Source organism: Argentina silus (assembly GCF_951799395.1).
Source record: "Argentina silus genome assembly, chromosome: 2".
Lineage (NCBI taxonomy): Eukaryota > Metazoa > Chordata > Actinopteri > Argentiniformes > Argentinidae > Argentina > Argentina silus.
The window spans coordinates 28,687,376-28,705,692 of NC_139656.1; the positions used below are offsets into that span (position 1 = coordinate 28,687,376).

At 43.5% G+C, this 18,317-nt stretch overlaps 1 protein-coding gene across 1 annotated transcript in view; it reads right to left on the reverse strand.

Moving 5' to 3' along the window:
- Positions 1 to 10,195, reverse strand: part of tmem132e (transmembrane protein 132E) — a gene marked incomplete at both ends in the record, with an annotated part of 51,915 nt that extends 41,720 nt beyond the window's left edge. Inside the window, 2 exons of the mRNA XM_083685796.1 lie at positions 8,523 to 9,447; positions 10,117 to 10,195. Of these exons, the coding sequence (XP_083541922.1) occupies positions 8,523 to 9,447; positions 10,117 to 10,195 (1,004 nt within the window). The remainder of the gene's footprint in view (positions 1 to 8,522; positions 9,448 to 10,116) is intronic.
- Positions 10,196 to 18,317: the final 8,122 nt, after the last annotated feature.

Consider the following 18,317-nt stretch of genomic DNA (forward strand, 5'->3'; position numbering starts at 1 on the left):
CCAACTTTGATGCTTTGTGCAACATGGAATGTGGCGAGGTTAAACACAGTTTTGTGTTGGCGAATAACAGGGCAGGTTGGGGGGGTCGGGGGTGGGTGGGTTGGGGGTAGGGGACGACAACCCTCGTATCACCCATTAGAGCACATCATCATCCTTTTCATACAGTTCAAAATTTTAAATTCAGTTTATTCTGATATTGCTGTGTGGCAAATTTCTGAGATTAACCCGAATAATTGTCTCATTGAAATTCACCCCTGTTTGCTTGACTGCTGCATAGAGAATTTTACATGGGGGAATAACGGTACACGTGATCATCACACCACGCTGAAATGTAAACCAAGATCACATGACCATGAAGTGATGTTTGCAATAAGGAATCAGTATCGTCTGTGTTAGCGTACGCCTAATTCACCGTCGCCGCCCCTTTTTCATTTGAGGGCCGCAGCTGATAAATGCTCCTTTGGCCCAGTGCCTCGCTTTAGCATTGAGCCGCGCACAACCAGACGAAGGAAACACAAACTGTGCATCACGTGAGAAGCCCAGCCACTGAGGTCCAGGGAGACACGTGAGAAGCCCAGCCACTGAGGTCCAGGGAGACACGTGAGAAGCCCAGCCACTGAGGTCCAGGGAGACACGTGAGAAGCCCAGCCACTGAGGTCCAGGGAGACACGTGGCACAGGAGGCTTTTTAGCTGCAGGGAGGCTGGCTGGGTGCCGGGACCCCTCTCATCCAACATCCATTTGCCACCCTGTCTCCTCTAAGACAATGTGTGTGCGTGCGTGTGTGTGTGTGTGTGTGTGTGTGTGTGTGTGTGTGTGTGTGTGTGTTTGTACAGTGGTCAATGTGTGCTTGTAAGCTGTGTATGGGTGTGTTAGTGAATCTTTGTAATGTGTGTGTTTGTGTATGTGTCGATGAGAGACAGAAAGAGAAAGAGGGGATAAGTGTGTGTTTGTTATTGTGTCTGCTCGTGTGTGTGTGTGTGTGTGTGTGTGTGTGTGTGTGTGTGCTATACCGTCAGTTAGCCACGCGGATGGGCCCTGCAGCCTGCGGTTCCCGCCTGGCTCTTGGAGAGATACTTACTTCCCACTGGCGCTCATGTGAATGGGCCTCGCCTTATCTCAGAGCCCCAGGCACGGCCCCCTGGGTAGCCTGCACAGCGGTGGGAGGATACCGGGAAAGCACTGGCCAGGCAGAGGCTCCACTGGACAGCAGGGCAGTGTGTCAGAGTCAAGGTAATTACTGTAATGTGCTGCAATTACCCCCCCCCCCACCCTCCTTCTCCTCCTCTAACCCTCATTTAAAGTTCTCAGTTCAAAACCACTTTGGTTCAAACTGCCTTTCCACCGGCGGGGGGTCTAAATTGGTGTGCAAAACACCCTTCAAATGACAAAGCCCAATCCCGGAGCCACCAAGGTACAGTGATATTCTCTTTTGTGTCAGACAAGCCAAGACAAGCTATTATTTCCCTGCAGCAGAAAATGGCACATTTGAAAAATCATTGAAAAAAACAAAACATTGTTTTGTGCACTTAGTGTGTGTGTGTATATAATCACAGAACACTTTATTAGGAACACCTGTACACCTTCTCATGGTGGAGGTGGTGTAATGGTGTGGGGAATGTTTTCTTGGCATACTTTGGGCCTGTTAATACCAATCAATCATTGCTTAAATGCCACAGCCTATTTGAGTATTGTTGCTGACCATGTGCATCCCTTCATGGCCACAATTTATCCATCTTCTAATGGCTACTTCCAGCATGATAATGCACCATGTCACAAAGCAAAAGTCATCTCAAACTGGTTTCATGAACATGACAATGAGTTCAGTGTTCTTCAGTGGCCTTCCCAGTCACCGGATCTGAATCCAATTGGGAACACCTTTGGGATGTAGTAAAACGGGATATTCACAGCTTGAAAGTGCACCTGAAAAATCTGCAGGACTTGCGTGATGCAATCATATCATCATGGACCAGAATCTCAAGGGAATGTTTCCAACATCTTGAGGAATCAATGCCACGAAGAATTGAGGCTGTTTAGAGAGCAAAGGGAGGCCCTACCCAGTATTAGTATAGTGTTCTATAGTGTAATAAAGTGTTCAGTGAGTGTGTGTATATACAGTGTGTGTATATATATATGGCATCTATATATATCTGTATATATATATGGCATCTATATATATATAAGGCATCTCTACAGCATGACAATATATCAGTGCCATGATACTATATATCATGTGACACTTGATGTATTACCAATGCTGTATTGGCATGAGTGGGCTTTATGAGCAGTATGGACTGTTGAGGCAATGTCAGCAGTTTCACCAGCCAAGGACAAGGCCAGGCCAGTGATCCACAAAGCTGGCCAGTGAAAACCCCACATCCCCATACCGGTGGCGGAACTAAACCTGGGCTAGTCAAATAAACATGTGGCCAACATACAAATGTGTGACAGGTTTTTAGCAACTTGGCATATCCTCCAGATCAAGCGAAGTGAAAAATACAATTCATATTGTGCATCTATACCCATTAGCTTTCCTTAAAAACCCTCCCCCTTCGCCATCTGTAGAAAACACACTAACCCGACGATGCCCTCGCCCACATTTCTTCATTTCAGAATTACCTATCTTTCATGGAAATGGCTATTAGCATTTGGTATGTTAGATCATTTACTTTTGCATGAGTTTCCCTTCATGCCTCGTAATAGTGTGGAAGCTCTGCCATATGCAAATCTGCCAGGCAGGGACAGCATGGCACAGAGCAGCACGCAATAAATAGTCTCTTCTGTTCTCCCGCTCTCTGTATGATTTGATGCCAGTGTTTACATCAACATTGGGTGACTCCCAATGAGGCATAAGGAATGAATTCTTAAGTTCACTGAGGTGGAGACGTGACGTGCCACAGCATTATCAGTGTAATTTTCTTCAAATACAGTACAATAGACATCAACATTAGAGTTTTTAACGGGCCTAAAAATTCAGCTGAAATGAGGCCAGAGCTCTAGAAAAGTCTAGAATAAGGCCGTGCCTTTATCCATTGCGCACAACAGCAAAATTGCAGTGCCACTCGCTGAGAATGGTGGAGAGAGAGACTGCTTGAAAACACACCTTAGTTACTGCATTAAACACTAACTGTATTTACTGCATCTGCCTTTATAGAATACTTTTCCAGAAATAAGCCAGATCTTGCTGCTGTCGCCTGTTTTGGGTGTTCGTGAGTATTGTTGCCGATAGCTTTCCATAACTGAATACTTCACGCAGCAAAGTTTATTATGTTTTAAATTAATTTGATACTCTTGGTCAGGTGCAGGCAAAGAGAGGATGACAGAGCAGGGGCAAATTTGCAAATTTGTGTTTTTCCCCGCAGTCACTTTGAACACAAATTCAATTAGGACTGACAGAAACAGAGAGATAATGTAAAAGACGGCTCAAAAACCAAACTTAATGATTTGCAAACTGTTGTTGTTGGTAAGCCTAAGGTTTTGGATGTGTTTATTATAGTTTCTCTCCAATTTCTCAGGCTTCCTTGACTTGCAATGTGGTCTTCATGTTGACAGATACCAATAGCAGAAATAGGGGGACTATGTATAAAGAGGGTTGTAATTTCTAAATGGTGAAACCAATCTGAAAAAAGAAAACATTGAATTAAAGATGGGAATCTCTACTTTAACCTCATAGTAATAGTTTGAGTACAGAGCTAAAAGAAGACACAATGCTTTCTCTTTCCAATACTTATGGAGGGCACTGTAGCTTAGATATATATAGCCTAAAGGACAATAACAACAACAAAAGCATTTAATTGAACAGGTGCTGCTGCTGTGCATTTATGACTAGAGAAAGGGAAAAAAGCAGTAGGCGGTTGGGAGTTATCACACAGCTACGTACGATTATACCTAAAACAAATTGAACACAGCTCTGTCGCGGAAAACCCATGCCTGGACTGGCCTGATTCAATTGACAGTTAATCAGGCCCGGTCCGAGCCTGTGATCTGGAAAGAGTATTGAATAGCTAAGTATTAAAATATGTTTTGAGCTTGTCATGTGCACAAGGTTTTTTAAACGAGCCTCCTTTTAATCCCAAAGGTTTTGGAATAACTGTTATTGTCGCTTTATCTGCGGCTGCAAAGACACCCCCTCCAGCATCGATACATCATCCCAATCACAGACAGTTGTGGGGAAAATCCAGCTCCTCCACCACACCTCCTTTGAAGCTGTATCAGGTACCAGAATGGCTCCCGAGGGCAGAACTTTTTTGTGCTCTTACAGGGAGAAGATAACTTTCTAGGGAGCCTCTGTAAAAATGTTGGGTGTCAGACAAAAGCCAGACCAATTTCTGGCTGTTTTTGACATGATGAAAGGGGGGACAGGTAAAGAGAGAGAGAGAGAGAGAGAGAGAGAGAGAGAGAGAGAAGAGAAAGCCTGCAGTGGAAACATAGCTCTTATCTTTGCCTGTCTAAACCTCCTGAAGGGCCAGGGATAACCAGAAGAAGGGGGACTGTGCAGATCTAATAGAACAGATTTAATAGAAAGGGACACAAATTGACATTGACTGAGTAATACTGTAAGACTAATTTTCTGTAATGCTAAACCCCTTGGAGGGATAGACGTCTGTCTGTTTCAAGCAAATAGACTGGCTAAGTAGATTGTATTGTTTGGCCCAATGCTTAAGTTACACATGATATCATCATTCATTGAGTGACAGTAGTTTTTCTCAGAGGTTCCATTATAAACAGCCCGTAGAAGAATATGTCCTTGATTTTCACATGTACATTACGACAGCACAAACACACAAGCATACTCACACAGGCAAGCAGGCTGGTACACACACACACACACACACACACACACACACACACACACACACACACACACACACACACACACCTTCAATCTTCAATCTTCAATCATGTAATCTCTCCAGAGCATGACAATAACCTATATGGTGATCACGCCTATCAAGGTATAAATTGAAATAGCAAGGTAAAAGGAAAAATAAAAAGGTCAGTTAAATACAAATGTGGCCTTGACTATTTGACCCCAGAAATCACTCTTGGGCATGATGACACCCAGTGATTGGAATTCAGTCCCTACAATTTGCATGTGCTGTCAATCATGGAGGTGTGTAAACCAATCACAGTTCTTTGCTGTTCACACCAGACAATGGAGTCAAAGATTTTTACTCTGCAATTTATTAAACTTTCACTATTTAGAAGTCAGATTGGTCAGTTGGAACGATTTAGGCAATCTCAAGGAAGGACATAACGTACCTCTCTTCAAGCATAATAAATTATTGTCTAGGACTAAATGCTAAAGTAATTTCAAGCAAACAATTTAAAGTTTGAACTGCCCGAAAAGCTGCAGCACACTATGATGTGCAACTGTCCTCCACGCTCCACAAAACCCAAGTTCAAAGCATGGGGACATTTCATTAAACATCTGCCACATACATCTTGGTTGTAAGGTTTATGTGTCCAAGGCCTATAGGAATTGGACACCCACTAGCATTGTGCAACTGTAAATGGCTTTCTTGACACTTTTCTTCCTGACCGTAAATAACTTGTTCGCCGTATGGGAGAGTGAGACAGAGTGAGTGACTACTTCACAGGTATCTCTCTCAATGACACTAGCAGAGAGGGGAATTCGAAAAGAAGATAACAATCTGGAAAGCCCCAACTGAGGGAGGGTCAATCAAATGATGTCAGAGGGGGGAGATAGGGGAGGGTGGGCGGGCAGTGACATGGCTCTCCTGGCTGCCCCCTATTGGAGATGAACACTGATACTAGGCTCTGTTTCGTGGTCGTTGTGGGCTGACAAGCCACCCCGTGGCAGAATGGCACTCCTGAGTCATCAGATCAGAGCACGCTCACTCAGTACCGAGTCAGGCTGACATTTCCCATCAAAGCGGTGGGGACAGATGAGGCAGCAGTGGGACACATGGCAGGCGAGAGGGGCCATTGGGCAACAGGAAACAGACGCCCAGGTCAGGAAGTTGCCGTGTTCTTGGATAGCGCAAAACATGCCACAGGGAATATGCTGAATATGGGTCACCATCACTAACTTGCTCTAACCTTTCTCCTTTAGCTTGCAGAACAATTTGAGTCATTTGTACCCAGGGCGCTCATGCACTGTTCATGGGAAGGGGCCAATATGTACACAAGGCAGGATTTGACTTCAGTTCATTGAAATGTCATGGAATCAACCTAATTCAAAATCATAATTCTTTCCAATATGATGACAACCATCACATATACATGCTGGATATCATTAACACTGCAGAACACAACATTGTCAAACTGCTATGAGAACATTTGACACTTATTTATATAAACGCTTACACACAAACACAAAGCCAAGGACACGTTTGCTACAATGGCAATGGAAAATGAAGGGAATTTCCACAAGTTAAAAGTCTGCATGTGATCCACTGCAATAACCAGCGAAGCCTTCAAAGGGACATGGACGGAGGCGGAGGAAGAAGGGAGGGGTAGAACGGGAGGTAGACTTCCGCTGAGTTCAATTCATATTTAAAGACTTTCTTTATTACATATTTAATCATCTTCTTTTTGTGGGGACACCTCAACAGTTGGCTTCCAGCGCTGTTTAATTCACCCCCCATTGAGTCAGCCGGCTCACGGTTTCAGCCTAGGATTTCTTCTCTTACTGTAGCTTCTTATTATGATTCTTCACTCCTGCCTCCAAGGAGCCTTATAAATTCGGTAGGCTGCTGTACCCTGGACCTTGTGAGTATGCATGTGAGATATTCACCGAAACTGAAATGATGGTCAAAGATTCAATGAAAAGGTAAAATAATTGAATGCATTTTGGGTGTTGATGGTATGGAGCAGAGATGGGCACGTTACATCCACAACCTGATGATGCTTGGTACTATTTGATTGAAATATTAATCGACGTAATATGAAAACAAAAGGCAATAATCATCAAAGACTATATAGATAGAGAATCACTGGTCCTTAAAAAGCTAGATTCTAGAAATCAGCTTTGAACACCTGAAAATTAACTGATTATGAAATCGAGATGTCCTGAACAAGCAGGCCATTAGTAAATGCTTGGGGGGGGGGGGGGGGGGGCGGTATAGTGTGTAACAGAAGAAAAAGATGAATAACACTAGGTCATGGATCTCTCTGGGATGCAGTCTCCTTGGGTGCAGACATTACTGTAATGGTGTGAAGACAAATGCTTCGGACTCTCCTCCTCAGAGTCTGGATTTTATGAAAAATGGTTCGGTCACAAGCCACACATTGAGTTTAGTGGAAATAGGGCCTTGACCTTGTGAAACACTTTTGTGAGGACCATAAGACATAAGAATAATCCATACCTTTACACCCATCACCAGTCTTGCACGTGCGCACGCACACACACACACACACACACACACACACCCCATCAAGGGGTTGTAGTAGGAGTCTTTCGTGTTGAACTGGGAGATAACACTAATGAACTATCCCTGCCTGCATAAATCATAGCTGTGCCTGCTCCTGTTCAGCATAATGAGTTATTGAAGCCTAATTAATTCACGGTGAATTCCTAAATTGAAGTCTGAGAGTTTTCATTACGATAAATAGCACCGTGTTTACGAAGCGTTTCTTCGTCATGCCTCAGATACCGGTTAATATCGGCCCCTCCCCCTCCATTTTTCTCATCTTCAGGGGAGAGAAGAAGAAAAAGCTAATTTTCCAGAAGGCTTTCATGGATTTAAATAATCATTTTCTTTTCGCGGGAACTCTAACCCTCCCATTATGTTGACGAAAAAGGAGTAAAAGTGAGAAACACAGGGGCGCTGGAGAGAAGACATGCCTCATATCCCCTAAGCTCTAATTCAACAAGAAGTGGGTCAGCTCATGAGGAATTTAATTTGAACAGATGTCAATTAATACCCATTATGCCGGTTCTGTCAGGAGGGTGAGTGCTCGTTCTTATATTCTCAAAGTCACAGAGTCTAACATGAGATTCAAAAAGATGTTACATGACATAGTCCTTTCATTGTTATGACTGTGCTGGCCGAATCAATGCCACTAGGAAATTAAATAGGCCTCCGCCGTGTTACGGGTATGAGAGGAATGTGCTTGTTCTTGACGAGGTCAGAGTATGTGTTCAATGTGGCACATGATTCAAAAATTGCCTTTTAAGCCGTATATTAAAAAAAAAAGACACTTCAACATGTCATGGCACCCGTGGCTTGGAAAATATCTCAAAGTTAATTACTTTAAGCTCCCTCTTTTAGGTACAGGAAATGTTTCTGTGCAATACGTTTCACCACGACTTCAAAAGAGGGTTCAGACTACGGTTCCTTAAGTCTCTTTATCCCCATCATACCTCGTTATAATTACCATAAGACCAATTTCCAGACTCGGTGATAGGAAACGAAATGAGGAGGATGGAATATGTGATTACATGCTACTTTGGGTGTTCAGAATTCAAATTCATATAATCATGGAGTGGAATACATCACTGACACATGAAGGATTATTTCACCTCAGTATGACGTATCAATATCAGCCCACACTTACTTGAGGGTGAATTGGTCCACGGTGGAGTTGGGCACCAGGTAGAGGAAGATGCTGAGCGTCTCCCCAGGCTTCAGCGGCTTCTCCGGCAACCTGAGGAACATGTTCTTATCCAGCTGCTTGTCCACAACCAGCTGCTCCTGGCTGGACTGGTACAGGCTGATGCTCCCGATGCGGAGAAGGGGGTGCTGCGAGGACCCCCCACCACCCCGACGGCCCGAGCCATCCCCACACTCCCCTCGGCCGTCCGGGTCATAGAGGGTGTAGTAGAGCTCTGCCTGGAGGGTCTCCCCGGTGAGCTCCAGCCCGTCACTGGAGCCTTTCCTCCGGCCCAGGGGGGCCACGTTGATGTTGAACCAGGTGGGGGGCAGCTCCAGCTGGGCCAAGCACTGGGCCAGATTCCCCCGCAGGTGGCAGGAGGTTTTGATCTCCCGCACGTCACGGAAGGCGTGGATCCTCACGCAGGGCAGCTTGTCCTGGACCTTGAAGTCATCCCAGTCACGACCGGCAATATAGAACAGCACCTGGACCAGGGGGTTACTGGAGTATACCCGGGACTGGACGATGAAGGCCCGGACCTTCCAGTTGACCGTCAGCTTGCCAGGGATGTCCAGGGAGCTGGAGGGTTGGAGGAGGTCCTTGGATAGGGTCTGGTCCTGGGCGAAAGGACCGAAGGTGATGTTGACGGCTGGCAGCTCCTTGGTTTGGAAGACCACAAAGCTCTCAGAACGCTGTAGAGGGTGGCCATTGTTGGGGCTGCTACTGCCCTGGCCTGAGGTCGCAGCCTTGCGCAGGAAGAAGGCCAACTGGGTGTTGGAGAGCTTGAAGTTAGCGGGGAGGTACACGTTCGGCGGGGTGGGGGTGGTCGTGACCACAGACGCACTGAGGAGAGCATCTGAGCTGGTTGGGGAGACTTTACCTGCAAATGCTGGGGAAAGAGAATGAGAGAGAAAGAGAGAAGAGTTACAGTCTTAACCAGCAATGTATCTCAATGTGTTTAGCCTAATACTAGAGAGAGAGAGAGAGAGAGAGAGAGAGAGAGAGAGAGAGAGAGAGAGAGGACAGACACACAGAACGACGTCACAGAGGTTACAGGTTCACTCAGTCAGGGAAGGGTGAGAAGTGAAAAGGTCAATGAACACTAATCTGGTAAAAGGCCAATATCTGTCAAGTGGCTTGCAGGCAGGTTTGTCCAATGAAACGTGTTTACAACTGCATGTTAACAAGCTTCCCGCCACTGCTCTTTATCATGTATGCTCAAGACACAAACCGCTTGAGAGATTTTGTATATTGTGCATTGTTGTACTCAAATTGATGAGGCAACTCTGTACAGTATGTACTGTATTTTAAATATGTCCAGTAGAGTTATTCATTATTTTAAACAAGAAACTTTATAGAGATACATTGTAAAGGACAAATAGCACATTATAATATAGGACTAAGCCTGAACAGAAACTCTAACAGGATGATGCCATCCCAGGATAACGTCCGGGAACTGAGCGCAAATATATGGATAACATCCCCTCAAGCAATAAAATACAATCTGTGCAGCATAGGGCAGAGTCATCAAAAAAGAAGCAGCATTAATGTGACATACTTATCAAAATTACCAAGAACTTGGCATACAAATGCCTTTCTCTTTCCACACAGCCCAAATCAGAGATTAAAAGTCCCATATTCCAGATGGTTTGACACTGAAGTATCCTTAAATATCCGTTGTGAACAGTGGTATATCCATGGAAATCAGCAAAAGGGTTTGCAGCCACAAAATAAAACCTTGAGCGCAAATTAATCACAAATTCCAAATAGTGTAAAATCCTGTACACTCTCCAGCGGGTCACCCTCTCTCACTGCAGCACATGGCTATGAGGAATGCACCATGCTTCTTGAACTTGTGCTTCCAAATCCTGGTGTGATCCTGGTCTGGAGTACAGACCCGCGGCAGCTCTTTGAATCCAGTGTACAGCTAGCAGCTCTACTCCAGCAGCCCCTGATAGACACAACTCCTCCTCACTTGCTGGGTCTAGAGCTGTAGACAAAGCCTTGACACCGCCCTGTCTCGCCACACCTACCCTCAGTCTATAATCACCATTTTAGCTCCCAGTCAGAACTAAGACACACAGGCCTCAAAGGACTCCACACACACACACACACACACACACACACACACACGCACACGCACACAGCAAAAACACCCTCTCTCCAGCTCGATTCATCCACTCCCTCTGGACATGTTCAGGCAGACTCTCTGTTGGTGTGTGTGAGCCAGTCAGTGTGAGCGAGTGTGTGTGTGTGTGTGTGTGTGTGTGTGTGTGTGTGTTCCGAGGGGTAGGGTGAGGTGTGATGGGGGAGGGATGTATTACTTGAATGCCTTCAGGCAAAGAAAGCGAGCAAGAGAGAGAGAGAGAGGGGGGGGGGGGGGATTAGGTAAAGATCATTGACGAATTAGCTCTCCTTCACTCCTCCTCCTCTTCTGCCACGGGCCCCTGAGAAATCCATGAGAATGAGGATGTATGGGGGATGGGGAGGGGATTTCAACTACTCCCCTTCAGTCACAAGTGGCTGGAATTCCTCACAATAAAAGAGAGGAGGAATCCTGGGATGTGCGTGTGGGCTTATTATACTCCAGCACGTAGTGGGAGAAGCCAAAGATATTGGGGGTTGTTACACATTCCTTGCCATGCAGGGTTTAATGTTTCTTATCAAGATGATACAAACAAAAGCACTACATTTCATAATTAGGTATATTTTACCACACCTTTATTTTTTATTTTTGTGTTGTTTTATTAGGTTGTGTCTAGTATCGTAGCTAGGATCACAACTGATACTGGGTGTCTGTTCAGGAACGTGCGAGTGGAGTGACTATCTGCAAAGAGGGATGTATGGTGTGGTGTGGTTGCACCTGAGGGCTGGGAAATTAAGCATCTCTTAAGAGGGCTGACATGATACGTTCATCTCCACAATGCACTCTTCCATTACCAGACCACATTAGCGGCTTGAGTGTCTCTTCATTCCTTTCTGAAAGTGTGTAATGCACGCATCCAATTGCTCTTACATAGATACCCCCCACTCATTCGCCCCCTCATACTCCAACTCTGAGGCATGTCAGTCTAATTGAGGCGCATGATTTACAGGCCATGATGCACGGTGCTCCTCTCTCTGGTGCACGGTGCTCCTCTCTCTTGCTGTGTTGCTGTGTCAAAGTGGGGGACGCAGATGGGCTTCCAACATGAAACCCTATAGCCCTGTCCGTTCGCCTGCCTATTAGACCTCAGGGCCAAATTGACTGTCTTCCCTTCCTGTTGGGCTCTGTTACATGATTCACATCTGTGTATGTGTGTGTGTGTGTGTGTGTGTGTGTGTGTGTGTGTGTGTGTGTGTGTGTGTGTGTGTGTGTGTGTGTGTGTGTGTGTGCGCGCGCGCGCATGTATGTGTGTGTGGCACTAGCATCTCCTCAGGGCTCTTTCAATATATCAGAGGAACTTCTTTTATGGGGATTTATGAAAAAGTCTGCCAACCATTTTGAGGTTGGGGCCATTTCGTACAACTCAATGTATCTTATTTTGATAGTGTTTTTTTCTCTCAACATGGCCACATCCACCACATGAGATAAATAATACAATGGTTTGTCCTTGTTGTGCTATTTTATGGAACAATCTATAAATGTTGAAAAAATATTGAAAACATCAAACGCACTCAGAATATAATTTGAAAAACAATTAAAGCGGTATCATACGAAAGACACAATTCTCTGACAGCAAGTCAAAGATGATTCTGAGAAAATATATTTAAATGCTAACTTAAATTATGTGTTAACCCATAAAGTATAATAAAAGGCCCACTGCACTGGAAACAAATAAGACATCAATATTATGAGACTACATTCATCTCAGGGCCGAGTCATACTATGATTTATAAAATTCTTTGTAAAAGTTAAACAATCCCTTAGGGAGGCAGTGCTTGATCTTCAACACTTTTGGTTGTATCTTTGTGTCACTACTCATTAGCTGATCAAAGTAAGTCTCGACCACAAGAAAGGGTTTATTAATTGGTGAAAAATGGGACATATCATGACATTTCATCAGTGCTCATCATCATTTCCAGAGGGGTTAGAATGCAATACAGTTGGAACTGTTTGTCCCTGCTCTGCTATGCTAATGACTCTCAATGACCACAACTCAGACAGTGAACTGAAAATGCTAGATTTGAGTTACCATGACAAACAACGGTTGCAAATGAGTTGATTTGCATTCTAAAAAAAATTGCCATTTGCTTGAGGGCCTCTGGTGTCACACATTCGGGTACTTGGTCATGGAAGCGGTGTTGTTCAGTAGATGAACCCCCAAGCAAATATGTAATTAGTGCTAATGTCTGTGTTACTGTATATCAACACAAACACAGCAACATAATTCTTTAGCAACGTGCATATTTATTTGGTAGCACCCCATAACCACCTATCACAGTTCCATGGACTCTAGGGGACATGATATTCTATGTTGCAAGGGAAATTATATTCTAAGGGCGGCTGCTGGTATTTTTTGTTTCCAGTGGTGGTTCAATTTGCTGCCTGTGCTTTCAGCTGGGATTGGCAAAGCAAGGTCTCTATCGCTGTACAGATATCATTTGGTGGCACTTGATTACCAGCTCTCTTGTTTACCCCTCTTCTTTTCACAAACTGGCTTCTAGTCATTGCCGCTTTTTCTGCTTCCCTTCCTGGCTCCGCTAAGACATGTGAGAATCATTGACATGGCACAGACACAACCCCCCCGGGGAGGGAGCTTGCACAAGGAGGAACACACTTATACAGGATTGGAGCTTCTTTGTGTGGTATCCATAGATTTTCACACATAACAGTGGAAATAAACGGGTATCATGTGAAGTTCAATATGCCTCTTTTGAAATATGTGAAATCGTACGCGAAATATGTGAAAATTGTCTTTACGGATGATGGGAGGAATATTTAAGACAACAAAGGAATTAGAAATATTTATACTGTATTCAGGTAACACACTTGTTTTCGTGACGCCCTGAGAAGGCCACACTGTCGGATATAAAGCAGCCTGCCAAAGTCAGAGAAAATATAGACACTGGGAGTTATGAGCCGAGAGCTCAGGTTGATATATGCAGAGAAATGAATAGCCTGACAAGCTAGGGAAGTGAGTGAATGCCTCTTCAAGGACAAGGGCAGAAAAGGTTGGCAGAACGTTTAGAGTGAACGGCAGCATCTTCACCGAGGCACTAATGTCTTAGTCCTCAGAGCATTCCTATCGATCTAAAATCTTATGCCACTCTCTTTCACATTGCACTGCATATTGATCTTAAAAGTAATATAGTTGAAATAACTCTCTAAACATTTAATAGACCTTAAACCAATAACCACATAGGAACGTTTTGCTAGTTAACTTCCAATTAAACAGTGATGGCCTATTATTAAGTATTATTATTAAGTATTATTTCAAAGTCACATTCAGCAGAGACAATAATACTGCAATCCATTTGAACATTAAAAAAAATCTATTTTCTACTTGGCTATTTCTAATTTCGTGCAACAAGACCACTATGCGAATAAAAGGCAATCTTCTAAGATGATCTGCATTATCATTCAATTAACGTTGAATGCAACACAAAGTGTAGATGAAAGATATGCTAACGGTACAGTATGTAACATTCAAGCTTCCTAAAAAGTTCTGAATGGTTGCACTGACTATTTAATGTTTCATTTAAGCCTACAAACGCTGTTTTGGTTAGGAAAAAGCGCTTTCTAAAATGGAGTGTCCAACCCGACACTTGGTGTGCATACAAACATGTTATTATTGCCAGGGGTGTTCTAGGGGAGTGGAATCACCGATTTTCGCCTTTCTGTCTCTGGTAGCTGCCTCTTTCGTATTGTGCACGCATGCAGAAACACAACAGCTAATGTCTGACACGGCAAGTACATTTCTGAGGGTTATATTATTATTAGGGAGGATGGTGTTGTTGTTGTTGTGGAACTTCAAACTAAATTTCTTAGCACTGGCAGATTTCCCAAAGAACTTACACCCTGCTCCATTAAGCTCGAACTGAAAGTCAAATTAGCACTTGAAACACTGGTGGATATACTGTATGCCTATTTTTGCCCATCTTTGTCTATTTTCTTCCAAGGCAGACACTGATATGCTTTCAGCCAGTTTTGACAGTTCATTGTGTCTGGTAGCCAAAACAGGAGGTATCCATCAATTTAAAAGATTCGTAAGAAGTAATATGGCACTGTCACATGTTCATACTTTTAAGAATCAAAAGATTGTTTGTTTTCTTACATGTTTGTTTGAATTCTAGCCAGCCAGCTTCCAGCTAAATAAAGCGTGTCATTGCTTCTGTGTTCAAAATGTCACAACTTTCTTTCTTTAGCCGGGATGTCATATGTACGTGATGAAACACATTTGCAACTAATTAAGTACATTTCAGAATTGAGTGCGCTGACAATGACATAGCAAACAATAGGCTTGATGGCAGGTAAGCAGTTATACGCTGCAGTTATAACACTGGACAGTATATACAACAGACCAGCATAATAATGAGCCATTATGGTGTAACAATGAGGGACTGATATCCCTCCACCGGCACCAATTGCTCTTCACATTCAGTGATTACGCACATTCAGGCTTTATCTGTAGGCATTCCTACAGAACAGAAATTGTACAGTACACAAACTGGGGATTGGGGAAACCATGACGAATCACATTCATGGTCCCCAATTACTTCATTGAAAATAGGGCATGTCACTCCTGAATCTATGCATACAAAAGTGCAGGGGGCCGATACTGAAATCCAAGAGAAACAACTGAGGTGAACATCGAGTGGAGGATGTTTTTTTGTGCCTAAATGAGGCACATTGTGTTCTGTGTCTTCATTCTGTACCATTTTCAATTCCTTTTTATACACGTACCTTTATATGATGACAGCACTAAGCCTACATGGTCAGTAAATGCAGTATGCATACCTGTTGCTTAGTTACCTAAGTGGCGCTATTCCGTGATTGTGACTTTTTGTTAGTCTTTTGACCATCATGGTCAACCATGAATAGGTGTACTGTAAACAACTCATTCTCAGGTCCATGAGCTGTGACACTATCGTAAGGCCCAGTTTAATCTAGTAGGTTTGACTTCTCCAAGATGATTGGAGCATATGGTCTTTGGGCTCTGTTCACTTAAAACGGGTAACTGGAAGATTATTTAGTGACAGACAAAACAACCATCAGTTCATGTAAAAATAATAATTTACAACAATTCAATCAATACAATGATGCCTAAAGGGCCTCTGTGGCAATGGTTTGTTCATGAAATCAGCATTAATTATCTAAGTGTATGTACCACATGGTCATACTAAATTGACTCGAGTGATTCAACCCTAAAACCTCACACAAACACACACACACACACACACACACACACACACACACACACACACACACACACACACACACACACGATACACTCTGGCCCACACAAAGCAGGATTGATTTCACTTTGAAGACTACTTAATGAGCAAGGAAAGGGAAAGCAATATGGATAGAGCCAGTCCACTGGGAACTCTAATGAGTCCATTGACTGAAAGGGCGTCTGCTGAGGTTGATGAATGAGTACACAAGAAACGCATTGCTTTCACCTTTATATGGAACACACAAGCTCTGCTATCACCCTCATACACCCGACTGAGACAAATCTGGCTTCAAGGGTTCAGAATTAATTCCAGCCTTGAGGTTCGATTCAAAAGTGCCATAAAACTGTAGCAGAAGCTATAGACTTGATAATGCAAATGGGGTGACTGTCTAGCATCACAGCAGTTGATGGTCATTGGGAGGAACAAAAAAAGAATAATATTTTTTTTAAAGATGTATGTATGTATTTTCACGTCAGTCATTCACACGACTAATCATCTCACTTATTCAGACCGGGTTTACAGGAGAATTCTGCAAACATATGCTCATGTTCCCGACATTCAGGCAAGAAAAACGTTATTTCATTAAACCAGTCAATGGTTGGGTGAAGCTATTCATTAAATACCACCCTTGGTCTTTTGTATGAAGAACCCCTTCACAGTGTCATGCCCTGTACTCACTCCGAGTGGGGGATTTTGAGCAGAGTGCCTCTGCGCTCCTGGGTGGGAGAAAAAGATATCTTTGTTTCAAACTCCTTCGCTCTCTCACACACACAGCTTTTAGTTCTCATGTTCCCATGGTGATGGACTCCACAACTCCCCGCCAAATCACCATAACAACCAGCTCAAAAGGGGTACCAGGAGAAGTAGAATAAGACCCCAATTCCAGGATACCTATGCTCCTCCATGTCTCCATGACCACAGATTAGGAAGAATGTCATTTGGCTGGGATCAACATATGGTTCTCTACTTAAACCCATCCACTGAATGCTCAGAGTCTGGGCAGGAGAAAGAAAAATGTTAGTGAATAAGTGAATGACAAGTGATCCAAAAAAGTTTTTAGTTGAATTCCATAAACAGCATGTTTTCCTGAAACATAGAGGAGCTAGTATATCCAGTAGTGAGGATGAAAAGAGCAAAAGCAAAATGTGCAGCATACTGATTTTTTAGAAAGAGTGAACCAGATCTCAAAATCAGTTAAAATATCTGTTTTGCCAGTTATAAATGCTGTTTAAGTTCACTTCCACTACCTCAACCTACAATTCTAATACATAAACTGGACCTATCATAAATAGTTATTTAGGTTTCATTAATTTTGAAGAGTCCTCAGTTTCAAAAAACTTGCAAAAAATGTGCCATGGACGCAAGTTGTTGTCCAATATCAGTCGGTGTAATGGCACAGCTTTGCCTGAGAATTGGTGAAATCCCTGTTCACCTGTAACTGCCAGTTGGGTTATCAGACATCTGTTGGTCTACCAGATGTGATCAAAGAGTCTGGGCTGGACTCGGAAAATGATCTGTGTAAAGTGGGCCAAAGCAGACACAGGCTTCCCTGGACTCAACTAATTGGAGAAAGGATTTGCTAGCTGTTTAAAAGTTCCTCCACTGAACAAACTATCTGTCAGGGAGGACTGAATGGTGATATGTACAAGTTGAAGAACATGGTGCTCTGTCCCTGATAGAGAGGTTATTGCTATGGGTTTTCATGTACAGACTTGTTTGTTTGGAACCACAGTGTAAAGTATACCCATGGAGTAGTAATCGAGGTCCCCCCAGCAGGAGTTCAGTTAATTGGATGTCATACGATGGCTCGGGATCGGGTCCTGAGGTTTCTGGGCCAGCAGGGTTATTTCGCTGTGCTCAGGATGTGACCGTGTGGTTAATAACCTGTATTTCAGCAGAATTCAGGGTCTACACTGTGTCAATGGATATTCTTTTAATGAGATTAATCTTAACCTAAAACGACATGGGGATAACATTTTTTTTATTTCTAACAGCAGTGAGACCAGTGGATGACCTTATATATAACAAACCAACAGTATTAGACCCTAACTGACACCATACCAATGGAGTTTGAATTGCTGTGTATACATTGTAAATGGATTACTACCAGACATCATCTGTTTGGCTCAGAGAAGATTGAAGGTGGATACAGTCAAGGAGAAAAAAAGCCAGCTTCTGGAGGTTCCTCACTGTGGCACTGGTCTTTTTTTTTTAAGGAGGCAGGTATCCAGGTTTCATATACAGTCCCTGAGCTCTTTATTAGGAACACTATACTAATACTGGGTAGGGCCTCCCTTTGCTCTCAAAACAGCCTCAATTCTTCGTGGCATTGATTCCACAAGATGTTGATGGAAACATTCCTTTGAGATTCTGGTCCAT